This window comes from Perca flavescens, chromosome 7 (assembly GCF_004354835.1).
Source record: "Perca flavescens isolate YP-PL-M2 chromosome 7, PFLA_1.0, whole genome shotgun sequence".
NCBI lineage: Eukaryota > Metazoa > Chordata > Actinopteri > Perciformes > Percidae > Perca > Perca flavescens.
This window is the reverse complement of record NC_041337.1, coordinates 33,479,123-33,493,965: the sequence shown is the minus strand read 5'-3', so window position 1 is coordinate 33,493,965 and position 14,843 is coordinate 33,479,123. Positions and strand designations below refer to the sequence as shown.

At 40.8% G+C, this 14,843-nt stretch overlaps 1 protein-coding gene across 4 annotated transcripts in view; it reads right to left on the bottom strand.

Annotated features, from left to right (window-relative positions):
* prkcz (protein kinase C, zeta) overlaps positions 1–14,843 on the bottom strand; it is a 114,942-nt gene that overhangs the window by 18,041 nt on the left and 82,058 nt on the right. For all 4 annotated transcript variants that reach the window (XM_028582005.1, XM_028582006.1, XM_028582007.1 and 1 more), the window contains 3 exons: positions 13,686–13,805; positions 6,553–6,632; positions 3,758–3,847 (listed from right to left, as the gene is read on the bottom strand). In XM_028582005.1, coding sequence (XP_028437806.1) covers positions 3,758–3,847; positions 6,553–6,632; positions 13,686–13,805 — 290 coding nt within the window. The remainder of the gene's footprint in view (positions 1–3,757; positions 3,848–6,552; positions 6,633–13,685; positions 13,806–14,843) is intronic.

Sequence of the window (14,843 nt, the reverse complement as noted above, 5' to 3'; positions counted from 1 at the left end):
GGGTGGGCCAGCTGTCAATATGGGTTATTACCCAGTGTGCTTTGTTGAATGGTCTCAATGTTTTATTGTTTTATTTCATGTGAATACTAGTTTACTAGATGAGTAACTTAGTATTTGAAGTAATGCAGGAAGTGTACATTTAGTTTCCATGCTTATTGCGTTTCCACAACGTTAGTGAGTAAATCTACTGAAATGGCCACCATACAACAAAACAAATTGGAGGTACCAAACATAGATTTTTTTTTGGCAACTATAGCAAATTGTGCATCCCCACAAGTCTGTAAACATAGAGGCTTTAATGAATAAAGAAAATAAAGTACATACTGGCCATTTAAGTACAGTAGGCTACCAAAAAGAGTGACATATAACACACTGAACTAAATATGGCCCTGATACCGGCTCTATCTGAACTCCTTGAACATGTCTTTACATAATTAAAACATGTCAATGTCAAATGCTTTCAATAAATTGATTGAAAGAGGGAAAAAAAGTAATTTAAAAATTATATCGCGAACAGGGGTGACTCGAGATCGTGATTTTATAACAATTTATCGTGCAGGCCTAGCTTCTACCCGGTCGAGACAGAGGCTGCCCACCAGGAGCCAGGGTCTTCCCGAGGTTCCTGCCTGTTAAAAGGAAATTACTCTTCGCCGCTGTCGCACCAAATGCTTACTTTTGGAGGGAATTGTTGGTCTAGACCTACTCTATCTGTAAAGTGTCCTGAGATAACTTCTGTTAGGATTTGACACTCTAGATACAATTAAATTAAAATTAAGTTAAGTTGAAAAGGACAAAATAAGTGAATGACCACTTTTCATGTTCTTTAATGGTCATATGTTCCATTAAAGAACAAATCTAGCTGTATGAGTAAAGCATATATATATATATATATATATATATATATATATATATATATATATATATATATATACACACACACAAACCCACACACACACACACACACACACACACACACACATAGATACTACATTCGCCGCTGCTCTTCGTTGGAACGATACGTCGATTGGTCGCCATTTTAGGACGGATGTGCTGCGCTTCCTAATGCATGTGTCTGTCGAGGCAGAGGTCTATCCGCAACTGATATCATAATTTCTTGCTGTATTTCCAACCGATTTTCAAGCGGTTTGCTTCGCTACAGATGCCAGACGTGCCTTTATGATACAGGATACTTGTTTAAATTAAGAATGAGGGTTTTCATACCAAAATACCCCCGTACAGTTGTCATGAAGGAGGAAATTTAGACCAAACGTTTTTTTGTACAAGGCTGTAAACATGTTAAATTCTGCTGTGAAGTTTGGAAACATGGGGGTCTATGGGGAATGACTCGCCTCAAGCGGCCACTCGAGAAGCTGCAGCTCAACCGCGGAGCTGCCGCTTCAATAACACACACACGACAAACATCATTTTCAGCAACTAACTGATGTATTACTAATTACTTAAATAAAAAATACTTTACCGGACACAAGCTAGCATTAGCTTAATTCAGTATCAGGACAGTCACAATTCCAGCGCAAAAACGTACCTAGGGGTTATTAACCGATGTGTACCCACTCGATCGCTCTCTGGGACATGATTTCATGCTAATCGCATGTGTTTGTAGCTTAAAAGAAGCTAACACGGACCGCTGATTAGCTTACAACGCTAGTATTCGGGGCACAGGGAAAGTAAAAACAAATTGCTATTTATACCACTAAAAAAGCTCAAAAATATCACCAAACTTCCAACGGTAGCATAATGAGGGTACCTACATGTTAACTGAAGCATTGAGAACATTGTAATTGTACAGACAGTTTACTGAATGAAGAGCTGCGGGAGCTCCGTGAAAGGCCTACGAGAGAAAGAGAGAGAGAGAGCTACCGGCAGTCAATGCCGCAACACAGCCTCGTACTTCGGGAAACTGGTGGTGTACCTGCGGACATTGTGAAGCTATGGCCAACGAACAGGAGTGTCTGGGTTGCATGGAGTGGGACCTGTTGCGTCGCAACACCTAAGAGACGCTGTGTTTTGTACAGTCTGAAGATTCTCCCTCTCTGATAAACAGGGCTGTACTTGAAACTTTTTTCCATGTCCCGAAAATAAATTGGAGACAGCGACCCAGACCGGAGGGACCAGATGGACAGTTATCCACTGAGTAATGAGCTACACTAGACAAGTTATGTTTTACATCGGTGCTATTATTTTAGATTTTTTGAGCAAATTGCTTTTAATTTTAGTTTGCATCGCCAGCTGTAAGTCATGACTGGTTTTCAAGAAGGCGGCCGCATGTAAACATGAACGCGAGTGTCTTTATAAACTATCTTTTCAATAAACTGTCTTTACACTTACAAAGTTCTCAATGCTTCGGTTAACATTTAGGGACCCTCATTATGCTACCGTTGAAGTTTGCAATTTCACAAGCCGAAGGCGGTATCTACGTATCTATGTGAGTGAAGGCCCAATGATACAATCCAGTTGCACACAATGTTACTTTGCTTAGCCCTACTGGTGAAAATGGACTTTATGCAGATGTAAAGACGCTGAATATTGTATGGCTTCTATCCTTCTCTCATGTCCGTTTCAAATAGTTGTGTGCGTCAGAGCTACGGCAATAATCACGCAACTGCAATTGCAACTGCAACCTCAACAGATTCATCCTAATGTTTCAGTTGGTGCAAATATGTGTGTGTGCATTAAGAATTCACTTTTATTTGCCCTGTTACTCCACAGAGGGTGAAGGCAGAGCAGCAGTCTACACACAGTGTCCACACACACACACACACACACACACACACACACACACACACACACCTTACTGTTTTCTGTGGTATTTAGGCCCTAGATATATACAGTAGACCCATATTATCAAGTCTAAAAAAAGTCAAATGTGAATGTGAAATGCCAGCGGTGCCCTGTTCTCAGAGCTGATTGGCATTACATGTGGGCGTGCAGTGTTTGTTCTCTGTTTGTTGTTACATTAGTTGTGACACACATCAAATCAGCTGTCAGCAGCTGTCTGTCAGGAAGCAACAAGCACCCTGATCCCACCTACCGAATTATATTCTAAGCAGAATATGTATCACACTTCCACCTCATAGTTTATCTGTTTGAAATGTGGGATACTATTCTGGAAGTTGGAACCCCGTTCTTTTCCTCTTTTTTTGTCTTTTAGGGCATTTTCAAGCCTATACTTTGTTTGCTCTGATCCGAATCAGTACATGAGTTGGTAAACCTAATGTGTTTTTAACCTGGTTCAGTTTCTTTTCACACTACACAGGAAAAACTTAAAGTGAATGAAAATGCGTCACTAAAAACTGCATGGGAACATTCACTGCTCTCATTGAATAGGACTTTGTATTTAAACAATTATTAGTTAATTTGTCCCAGTATTATTTTTTCTTTGTCAACTAAAATTCGATAACATTTGGTCATGTTTTTGTTTTTAAAAGGTTACTTTTGATTTAGTTTTCATCTCGTTTTTGTCGTGGAACAAAGTTTTTTGCTATGCAGGCTCTTATTTTGTAGCAAAACGTTGTTGTCATAGCAGACCATGTACTATGACCATGTCATCTATAAGTTTTGAGAAAGGCGTGGGCTCCTTTTGTGGGCATGGAATGTGTCAATACTTTTGAAAGATTACAGAGTATATTTTGTTGGAAGTTTTGTGTTGGAAGTATACACTGAAATAAACTGCAATAAACAATGCTTTAACAAATCATGGCAGGGTTTTTTTCTCTCTCCTCACTCACTCTGCTCTTACCTGGTCCCAGTCTATATTGCGGAAAAATGTGTGTGCCTTGATATCTGTGAAGCCCGTCTGGACCTGGCAACCCAGCCGCTCCTTGGGATCCTGTTGGGACCAAGAGAGCTGGTCAGGAACGTAAACAGGACCAACTGTATTTCATGCAATGTGAGATTATTATTCATAATTCAGCATCTAGATGTCGACAATGCAGGCATACAGTCGGGCTCACTCTACTGTATGTGGACACAAATAAGGTCCATGGGGACTGTATATAGGATAGCATGTTACATTATTTTTCAGATGTTATACAGTCTTGAGAGAATGGAGCAATGTGGACGGTTAGTAATAATGCTGGCCACACCTGTTTTCGTCATACCCTGCGTGTGTATGTGTACATATCCCCCTCTAACTGCTTAATAATTCATCATTGCCGAGCCTTCACCATTGCACCCAACCTCCCTCTGGAACTCCCTACCCATACCCATCCGTGACTGTACACAATTAAAAACACTCAAAACACACCTCTTCAGATTAGCTTTCCACATACAATAGTCTTACATTTCTCACCTGATAGTTACTGGTTTTATTGTTTTTAATTGCTTTTAATATGCTTGTTTTATGTGTTGGTTTTATTGATTATCTGTTTTTAATGTGCTGTAAAGTGTCTTTGAGTAGCATGTAAAGCGCTATATAAATAAAAATGTATTATATTATTAATAATTAATTAACAATATAACTTGGACTGTGCTCTTTTTATCACAACAAGTATGGTAATGACAGAGGTAATGTGCGTGTGAAAGGCTGTGTGAATGAACAGAAGCAGCCACATGCATCGAGCTACACTAAAGCCCAGTTCAGACCAAAGATTTGCGACGAGATGAGTTGAAACTTGCAACTTCTTGCAACGGTGTATCATCTCCATAACAACGCCTCTTTGTACTTCCGTTCTAACTCCCGACTTTTACCCTACAGTCACATTAGCTACAAGAGACAGCGACAAAGCGACAGGCTGCCATTCATTTTCAATAGGAGTGGCCGTTTGCCAGCGGCAAGGTCGTCGAGCACGGCAGGGGCAAAATAGGCAAGAAGTCTATTTTATGCGAATGCTGAGCGATTGCGACAAAAGGACTGCCAATCGGAGTGAAGGCAGCGTGAGGGCAACGTGACGCATGTACGTTGGTTGCTCGAGTCGAAGAAAATCATTCAAGATGGCGGAAACGCTTCAGGACATCGTATTTCTGTATATATCTGATATGTTTGGCATTTTATCTCATATATTTTGTTACTTCTATCGAGAAATAAATACTTTTAAATCCAAAACATCGTTCTTGTGACTTAACAATACCTCTGAAGTGACTTTTAAGACATGCTTGAAGGTAGCACCGGAGAATTTCTGTTTACTGTCGCCAAGCAACCAGGAGTAGCCTAGGCACGCCCAGGAGCGCCCACAAGCGAGTGTGTGTGTCGCTCTCTTTTGTAGCTGAGTGACTGTGACTGAAGTGCTTTTTTTGTAGCTGGATATATAATTTGTTCTGTTACTGTGCTTTCGGGCGATTGTTGAGGCTCCGTCTAAAACTCGCCATTTCGACCAGCTGTTTGTAACATGAAAATAAAATGGATTATGGATAATTTTCTTTCTTTTCTTTTCTTTCTATAGTTTGTAGCATACTTCACCAGCTTACTTCTCTATTGGCTGTTGAAACAGGTGACGTCTCTTACGTTGTAAAACCAGCCGGAAGCTGGTTTGAGTCGAACTGAGACGGGCCGGTTCAGACCGCTGAAACGTTTCCCTGCTACTCGTCAAAATCTTTGGTCTGAACTAGGCTTTAGACGTCACACACACGAAACCTTGTTACAAAAAACATAGGACCCATGTTGAACTCTTCCTTTACAACGATTCTTCTGGTCTCAACAATTAAAGTTTGGATATTGTCATGTCAGTTTGAGTACAGCATGCTGATGAAACTGGTCTTATATATACAGTATAGTGTGTGTGTTTAAACATTTCAAACCTAATTTAAATGTATTCATTAAAACTATATGTTCATGATCCTGGGTTTAGTTTAGTTCTTGTTTTATTTTGTAGAGTCACTTCCCATGTGTCATGTCTTGTTTGACTTCCTGCCTTGTCTGTTTTCCCGCCTTTGTGATTGTCTGCCCCGCCCTGATGTGTGTTACCTGTTCATCAGCCCTTACTGTATGTCACCTGTCTCTCGTTACAACCCTCATTGTTCTGTGTATTGTCTGTGTGCTGACTTTGTCTGGTTTTAGTTCGTCGTACTTTGCGTCAAGAAGTTCTGATCTATTGCCTGCTTGACTTGGACTTTAGTTTATTTTCGTCATTAAACCGTTGAAACTCTCCCTGCTACCTCTTCGTCTCTTCTGCTGTGTTTGGGTCCAAACGTGCAACTCCTGAAAACCGTGACATATACCAAACAAATGGCAATTTAACTTCTTGTTCCTTGACCCAATCTGCATATCTTGTGACCACAGTAGGTGAGAATAAGGCACTCTGTGCACCATAGACCGTACGGCTGAAACATGCAATCAATTAATTTACAGTATATTCAATATTTCGCTCGCACCCTAACCGTAATGAAGGTATCATTAAAGTTTCACCTTATTGTAACGCAGAAACAAATGATACTTCCCGGGCAGTCTGAGCCAAATGAAGAGGCTGTCCCTGGCTGTCCAAAACACAGCCCAAGTTCTTGGCCATGATTTCACATATGGGGATTTGACTGAGCAGCAACATTGTACACAGACACACAGAGATGGAGAGGGCTGATAGGGGAGTGGACTGCTCTCACCTTGTTTAGAAAGCCTTTGAGCACGCTGGCAGCTTTCACTGACAGAGACCTTGGGATGCGAATGGGCTTCTCAAGAATAACTGTTGGCCAAAAGAAAGAGAGAGAGAGAGAGAGAGAGAGAGAGAGAGAGAGAGAGAAAGAAAGAGAGAGAGAGAGAAAGAGAGAGAACGACAATCGTGAGTAGGGAGGAGGATGATTCACAGTCAAACCTGCCTGTGGGTGAACATCTCTGCTGAGTGGGAGTCAAAAGAAAGGAGGAGATGCAGAGGACACGGTTCTGTTCTTTCTCTCACTTTTGATGGTCTGCACACAGCCTTGAGACTCCCACAGCTAAACAATGTCATACTAACGAGAACAAAAAAAAACTCTGAAAAATAGTGTATTCCCTCAAAATCTAAATAGAAGGATGTAGCACTGCCTCACACATAGTGCTCCACGCTGAAGTGGCCAGAGTCTTTATTTTTCTCCAATCACAGCTCAAGGTTGTGTGATCATTGTGTGTTCTCATTGGGATTGGGCATGAAAAACCGGTTCCAACTTGAACTTAAAAATTATTAATTATTAATACATTATTCCAATGGAATCATTTTTGGAATCGTCTTTAATTATTGGAATTGTTTGAAAAATTTGGTTTCAAATCTGATCATCAGTTCCAAATTTAACATGCGCAAGTTTTTTGTTTCCGTAGTGGCTGCCGTACTTCTAGGCGCAGCCACGGAGCACAGTAAGCAGCGCTCTAAAGTGTGGCTTTATTTTACGTTGGAAAAAGCCCGGTAAAACAGTAAATCACCATTGAATCATAATAAAATTCTCCTCTTATCTGTGAAATAAGCATGTGACCCGTTTCAACTCCACTCAAATAATCAGAATCGAGAATCAATAAGAACCGGATCAATCTATTGGACTAACCCCTCTAGAACGTTTAGAATTGGTCTGAAATACACAGGACGGCCAATTACTTCATGTCCTATGGTCCTGTGATAAGGTCCAGGAATTTGGGACTGGGATACATGATAACCTTCGTTGGATTGCAGGGACCCAGGTTCTATTCAGCCCAAGATTATTTGTTCTGGGAGATGGGTCAATCCTAAACGGGATGGATAAGCACAAACGAAGCTGGGTTCAGACTAGTTTGATGATAGCTAGACAGATTATTTTAAAGAGGATGGAGGAATGAAGGGGTGCCGTCAATCCAGGAGTGGGCTGGTGAGATGGCTAAACGGTGTATGTACATAAACGGTTTGCCAGATTGGATGTCTAGACTAGAAAATGGGGAACTCAGTACCTGAGCTTTCTGGAGGCTCGTCCGAAGCTTTGTGCTGGGGAGAGACGTGTATGATGGGCTTATGGTGTTGTCAGTTATACATATGTTTATCTGGTTTATGTTCATGTTGCAAATTGTATGTTTTGTATGTAGTTAAAAATAACAAAAAAAGAACCGGAATTGAAAGGAAGAATCGGAATTGTAAACAGAATTGACGTCAAAACAATGCCCAACCCTAGTTCTCATACAGACGTGATTACTCCCCATCCATATCTAATGTTTCAGAATACGATAAGTGGAGGAAACACATCATAATAGACGTGTAGTTGTACAAATGTAGATGAGGTATGCTCTTTATAAAGTTCATTTGTGATTCACTGCTGAATTGACTAAGAAAATAGCATTTGCCAGTTCAGCTGGTAAAGAACTATTATTATGACTCATATTTTTCACATCTCAAGGTTTTTTCCACTTTTGATTTAACGGTTTCACAGTTTTTTTTAGGTTCAATAAATGAAACATCTTTCTAAAAGTCAATGAGTAATCGTGCTGAATAATCATGATTTCAATAATGACCAAAATAATAGTGATTAATATTTTGTTTCCATAATCAAGCAGCCTTAGTTTAAAAGCTCTGGATAAAGCTAGTAAGTGGACTTAAATTATCCTAGTTATACCATTAAGATGTTAATCTGTTAATTAAGAAAATTCCTTTTTTCTAGAATTACCTTTCATTTTTAATATATTTCAGTGATTAAAATTGTATGTTTTTACGTGAATACCACCTTGTGGCTGGTTCCCCCACTGAATCAAACGTTGACCAGCTGTCTGTCTGTCTGTCTGTCTGTCTAAAGCTCTGGGGTTGGCATGTGGAGCACTGATACCCAAAGCAGGGCTTGGCACAGGGTCTAGCTAGGTGGCATATGGCCGGGTGGCTCCTATAGTGAAAGGGTTGGTTTCCGTTGGCAGGAATTCATCTAGGAACCTGCTGCTCTACCAGTAAGACCGCCAGGAGGATGGTACTGGTGGCAGATGCTAGCCGCGGTGCCAGGCTATGCTCCTGACGGTCACAGCAGAGACATAACGCGTCACACGAGGCGCATGTAGTATGGAGGAATTTCTGTTATGGAGGACTATGTGGGAGGCTGTGTGAGAGAGGGAGGGAGGTGGAGGTAAAGGGGTGTGCTATGTAAGGGTACCATATGGCTCGAGGAACACAAATGCAAATAGGACAGATATTATAGAGGCTCCTCGGCCTTACCCTGAGGGTGTGATCACACCCACACTTTGTTTCCTTTTGGTCCAAACCATAAAGTTGACTTTATTGCAATTATGAATTTATGTTTTGTAGCTTGGCACGGCTACATTACTTACTTATAAGAAAGCACCTTCTGGTTTTTTAACTAGCCATCCCACTAAGTTGAAGATTTTAAATTGGTGACTGTACTTAGCCAATTACCATAACGTTGGAGCCATTGCATGAAAGCCTTGAAGGTAATGCGTGACAGTCCATTGCCAAGCCGTCTGCATGTGAGGTTGAAATTATGGTTTTCCAAAGATACACATAAATGTCTCAGGAGGCAGCTTTGAAACACACATAAAAGGAAAAAAAAAAAAAAAAAAAAAAGATTATACTCAAAATCTGTACAAGTATAAAAGAAACATCCCTCTAATGCCACCAAATGACCCTCGTTCATGTTTGCTTGCACCCAGCCTGGAGAGGTACAGGATGTTCCAACAGGCATGTGTGCTTGCACTAATTTGATTGGCCAGCCCAGTGCATTGCTGGATGATGACACAGTCTAGTTTTATCAACCAGAGCCTTTTGCTTTTTTTCCACACAGTTTTCATGTCTGCACATGGCCTGATTAGGAAAATCAATACAAAGTTTATTTCCAGAAATTTGAAATCAGTATTTAATTTCACTTCATTCTGTGTGTGTTGGGGGTATAGTTAAAAAATCATTTTTTTACATTAAGAAGTTATTAAAGCATAGATATTAAAGCATACACTGAGATTTACTTTTTCTGGCTCCAGTAAGTTACATGAGTAAGACGATTGAAGCTTCAACACACTCCTCTTTAGAAACATATAGGTGATGTCAGGCATGCTACATCATTCTATATAACAGTCTATGCTTCACAAAAAGGGTATACAGTACATTACTGAAACTCAAATGTAAGCATTAGTCCGGACTGTCCTTTTCCCTCGACTCATTTTGTTATGCGATGCTTTCCAAATACATGTACAAGTAAATGCTGGCCATCGGATTTCCACATCTGTCTCTTTGAAATCATAATTATGAAACAATGTTCCAACCAGGCTGAAGTGGGCCGGAACTGTCTGAGCTAGACAGAGAATATTTGGTTAAAACAGATTGATGATGCGTTTTGCCCTCATTGTTCTCCGTGATGTTAGCCGAAAGTGAAGTAAGCCCGGTGTGTTTTATGTGGAGTGACTGCATCCGACTAAGTTTAAAGGTCCCGTGGCATGACATTTCACTTTTTTGAGGTTTTTTAACATTAATATGCGTTCCCCCAGCCTGCCTATGGTCCCCCAGTGGCTAGAAATGGTGATAGGTGTAAACCGAGCCCTGGGTATCCTGCTCTGCCTTTGAGAAAATGAAAGCTCAGATGTACCGATCTGAAATCTTCTCCTTATGAGGTCATAAGGAGCAAGGTTACCTCCCCTTTCTCTACTTTGCCCGCCCAGAGAATTTGTCCCACCCATGAGAGAGAGAGAGAGACATCATGGCTTTCAAACGAGAAAAGTGGCAGTTGGTCAAGGCCACACCCCCACCCTCCACCTTGCCCCCCCCTCTCCTCCTCAATAGCTACAGACACAGAAATGGCACATCCTAAGGAAAGCTCATTGTGGGACTGGCTCTAGTGGCTGTAATTCTGCACCAAGGCTGAATTTCGGGAAAGAGACTTCAGATACAGTATTAGGGGACCACTAAGGCCTATATAAAAGAGACTTCAGATACAGTATTAGGGGACCACTAAGGTCTATATAAAAGAGACTTCAGATACAGTATTAGGGGACTACTAAGGTCTATATAAAAGCATCCAAAGAGCACCATGTCATGGGACCTTTAAAAAAAAAAAATAGCCTTTTAAACGCTACATTTGTCAGCATCCGGTGATGTGGTAACTTAGGAGGCAATAGTCATAATTTTGTTTTAATGAAAATTACTCCTGGTGTTCTTCACCACTGTTTTGGAAGAGGACAGGAAAACCCCCCTCCCCCTGGTTCCAACAACAGAAAACATGCTTATATAACTGTATGTGTTCTAACTTCCTGACTGACAGCTAACTGATGCTACATTTACATTGCTACGTTTTGGTTTTTAAGTGGAGTTTTGAGCCAAAAGTGCTCTCCGGCATGTTGGTGCTGCCAAAGTTCTCCGTTTGCGGCCGTTGAGACTGCAACCCAAACCCGGAGATTCCAAACCAAAACGGGGGCAGAAGTGTTTTCAAATTTCTCAGGTTTAGGGGCGCTGAAGCGCCAGAGCAGTGTGAATGTGAGGTGTAGATGTAGCAAAAGATATTTGTTTTCAACCCAAAACGTAGCAATGCAAATGTAGCCTGACTAACGCTGAACTGTTCCACACATGCACCCTAAATCTCATCTGTAATAGAGGCCAGGATGTACTGCCAGATTCTCCACAGTTCATGAGGGGTGGGGGAGCATGCATCACCGCATGTGCATGCAGCAGTACATCGTTACATAAATTCTCAAATATTAACCCATTTCTTACTCACACACGCATACTCTAACAGCATTTTTGGGTTGTACGATCCACGTACAGTAGATAAAAAGTGAATTGTTACAGTCTTGTTATCCTTTAAGACATTAATAAAACCAGCTTGTGTTTTTTAGCCCGATTACCATGCATTTCTGAGCTCATCCAATCAGTGGTGTAGTCTAATGTATTGCAGTGGGTATACTGTACTGTATATATATAGGCCAGAATCTGCCTTTGGGGGAGGCATATCGCATTGGGAGGTCTGGGTGTCCTCCCCCAGGGAACTTTTGAGCATCAACGACTTCATTTCCAGTACTAGGATACACTTTTATGCACCAATTTACAGTGGAAATACCTTTATTTAGCCTATGTGAAGAAGAAAAACACATATGGCAATTCAAAATATATCAAAATTGTAATGGAAAGTATGTTGTTACGTGTCATTGGGCATTTTTAAGTGGGTATATGGAAATACTGGGTCTTTCTTAGTGGGTATACTGCGTATATACCTGCGTAGACTACACCACTGGAGCCAATGGGGTTTAAAGAGTTTAGTCAGCCTGAGGGTGGATTTTACTCAACATATAAAGGACCATGTAACCTGTCAACTGAATTTGAAACACAAATCACTGAAATAATTTGATTTCCAAGATGGAAATAAACACAGAGGAAGGACATTTTTATAACAAAACAGCAGTATGAATGTATGTTCTGGAGCTGTTATTTCCCTTGGCCTCATCAGGCTACATGAATAAAACAATAAGTTTACTCAAATGCCAAGAGATGTCACAGACTAAAACAAAATAAACAAATTCACATTTGAGAGAAATAAAGTTAGCCCTGTTTCTGAGACCCCTCCATTTTAATGAAGCAAACCAGAACCATCTAAGCCTGGATTTACACAGACATAAATCCTTTTCAGCCCAGAGCTGATTGTTATTCCATTACATGGAATCTGTTTTTCCTCTCACAATATCAGTTATGCGTCACAAAGGGTTAAATTAACATGTCTTTGTTTAAATGGCATCAAACAGCCTGCCATGTGCTCTCAATGTTCATATTTGATTTCCCACAATTCCTCTATCCTAATCCCTTAAACCATAGAGGATGTAGTTAGAAGCTGGGACAAATATAATTCACTTTGTATGGAGGAAAAAAAGCACTTGTGAAAATATCCTTTTGTAAAATATGTATTTAGTTATCACACCTAACCTGTTATTATACCTTATTTACTCAGGCCTCCTATCTGTCGAACAGCTCAACTTTAATTTGGTTTAAAATTACAGAGGTTCAGTGATATGGAAAGCTTTGCCATCGGATTTTTCCAAAGCTAACACTTGGACAATTTAAGAAAGCTGTTACAGGTTTGTTTTTGTCTGTGCAATGTTATCCCTATGGACTGTCTAACCATCACCATGTTAACATTTCCACTGTTAGCATGAGAGCTCTATGTTTTTAGCATTTAGCCCAGTGTACAGCCTCACAGAGCCACTAGCATGGCTGGCAAGGATAGAAAAGCCCGCCAGTCCATTTGTCTGTCCTGTCCAAGACTGGTTCAGAGCAAGGTTGCCATGGATACCCTCTAATTTTCCCTCCGGCACCAGTTCACCTTCAGGCCAACATTTTGTTTGACTGACACTTTTGTATTTTGTGAACTAACAGCCAGATTTCCATGCACTCTCGGGGTAATTAAAACTTTTCATTTCCACTGAGCAGATGCCACCAAAATGTTAAATGCACATTCATGCTACCCCACAGATGAACCCTTTCAATATGGGCACTTGTTTCAGACTCAGCCATTGTTTGAGAATATATGCTAGCTTTTTGAAAAGTATATTTGCTGGTGTTGTTGCTTTTACAAGGCAGAATAAAGCTTCATAACTTAAAAACAAAAACTAAAAAACCATTAGTACAGACTCGTGTTGGTAAACCACATCTGCAAATGTTCACTAAAAAGAAAAACTGAAAAGTGTTCTAGGCTAGCAAAGGGTTTTAAAATGACAACTGCTCTATCTCAGTTCAAAGCCCTTCTCCCGATACAGTTGTGCCATGAAAACTCCTCTTGCAGTGTGAGCTCTTACAAGTATAAACCTCATGTGATGTTAAATTCCTCTGCCTCACCTTGAAAAAGGTACTCCTCTGTGTTCATGTCAGGATTGTCGGTGATAATGTCAAACGGTGACCGCCCAGCCATCATCTCAAACATCAGCACGCCCAGAGCCCACCAGTCCACACTGAAGCCTGTGAGGGCACACAACAATAAGACATATGATATAAGACAGATATATGTGTGGCATGAAAAGACTCAAAGACTCAAATTTGCATTGCATCAGAACATTAGCCTAGAAATCTAGACGCACCCTAGTGGCAGCAAATGTAATTTGCAGCCAGGGTCATCCAGCAACTCTCCGTTGGCTTGCGAGCTGGAAAAACCAAACTCTAGTCAGGCCAATCACATTGTGAATAATGTCGGTGGGTGGGCTTAACATCATTCTTAAAAAAGGAAGATGTGTTTGGAGTTTTGCCGACCGGATACGGCAAAAGTTTAATCTATCAACTAGCTCCGCTACCTTCTTTGTTGCTCTGCCTGGTTGTAGCGCTATCCTATTGCGTGCAGAGGGAATTTGAAAGACAACCGTTTATCCCGCCCCTCGGATTGAGCCCCGCCAGTGGTGAGTTCCCAGACCCTACATCTTGATGTGGATGTGAACATCCGTATGAATTACAAACTAAGGCTGGTTTGGTCACTAGTGGAAAACGTTCTCTGTGTATATAATGTGCCACTTAAGCCCAGTTTAGACCAAAGATTTGAGACGAGACAAGTTAAAACTTGCAGCTACATGCAAACTACTTGCAAAGCCTGCCAGTTTACACCAATGCAACTTGACGAGACAGTGTATCATCTCCATAGCAACAACGCTCTGTACCTTCGTTCTCGCTTTTCAGGCTTCATTGTAGCTGGATATCATTTGTAGAGTCTTAAAAATATGAATGAGGACAGTGATAGTGAGATACCTGCTACAGTAGGATTTCTAGCAGTGATGAAACGGCGAAAAAAAACATTTATTTCTCTGATGTCACTGCTTTGTTCTAATGCCACTCCCTCACTTCAGTCACTCTCTAGCTCACTTGACCATATTTTGTGCTCTCAGGCGCTCTTTGAGCCTCCGTCCAAAACTCTGCCATATCGACCAGTTGAGTTGTAACTCACTACAAGCAGGCTTCTCTATTAGAGCTGAAGATCTTTGCCGGGTTCAATCTTAATTTCTATCATTTTTC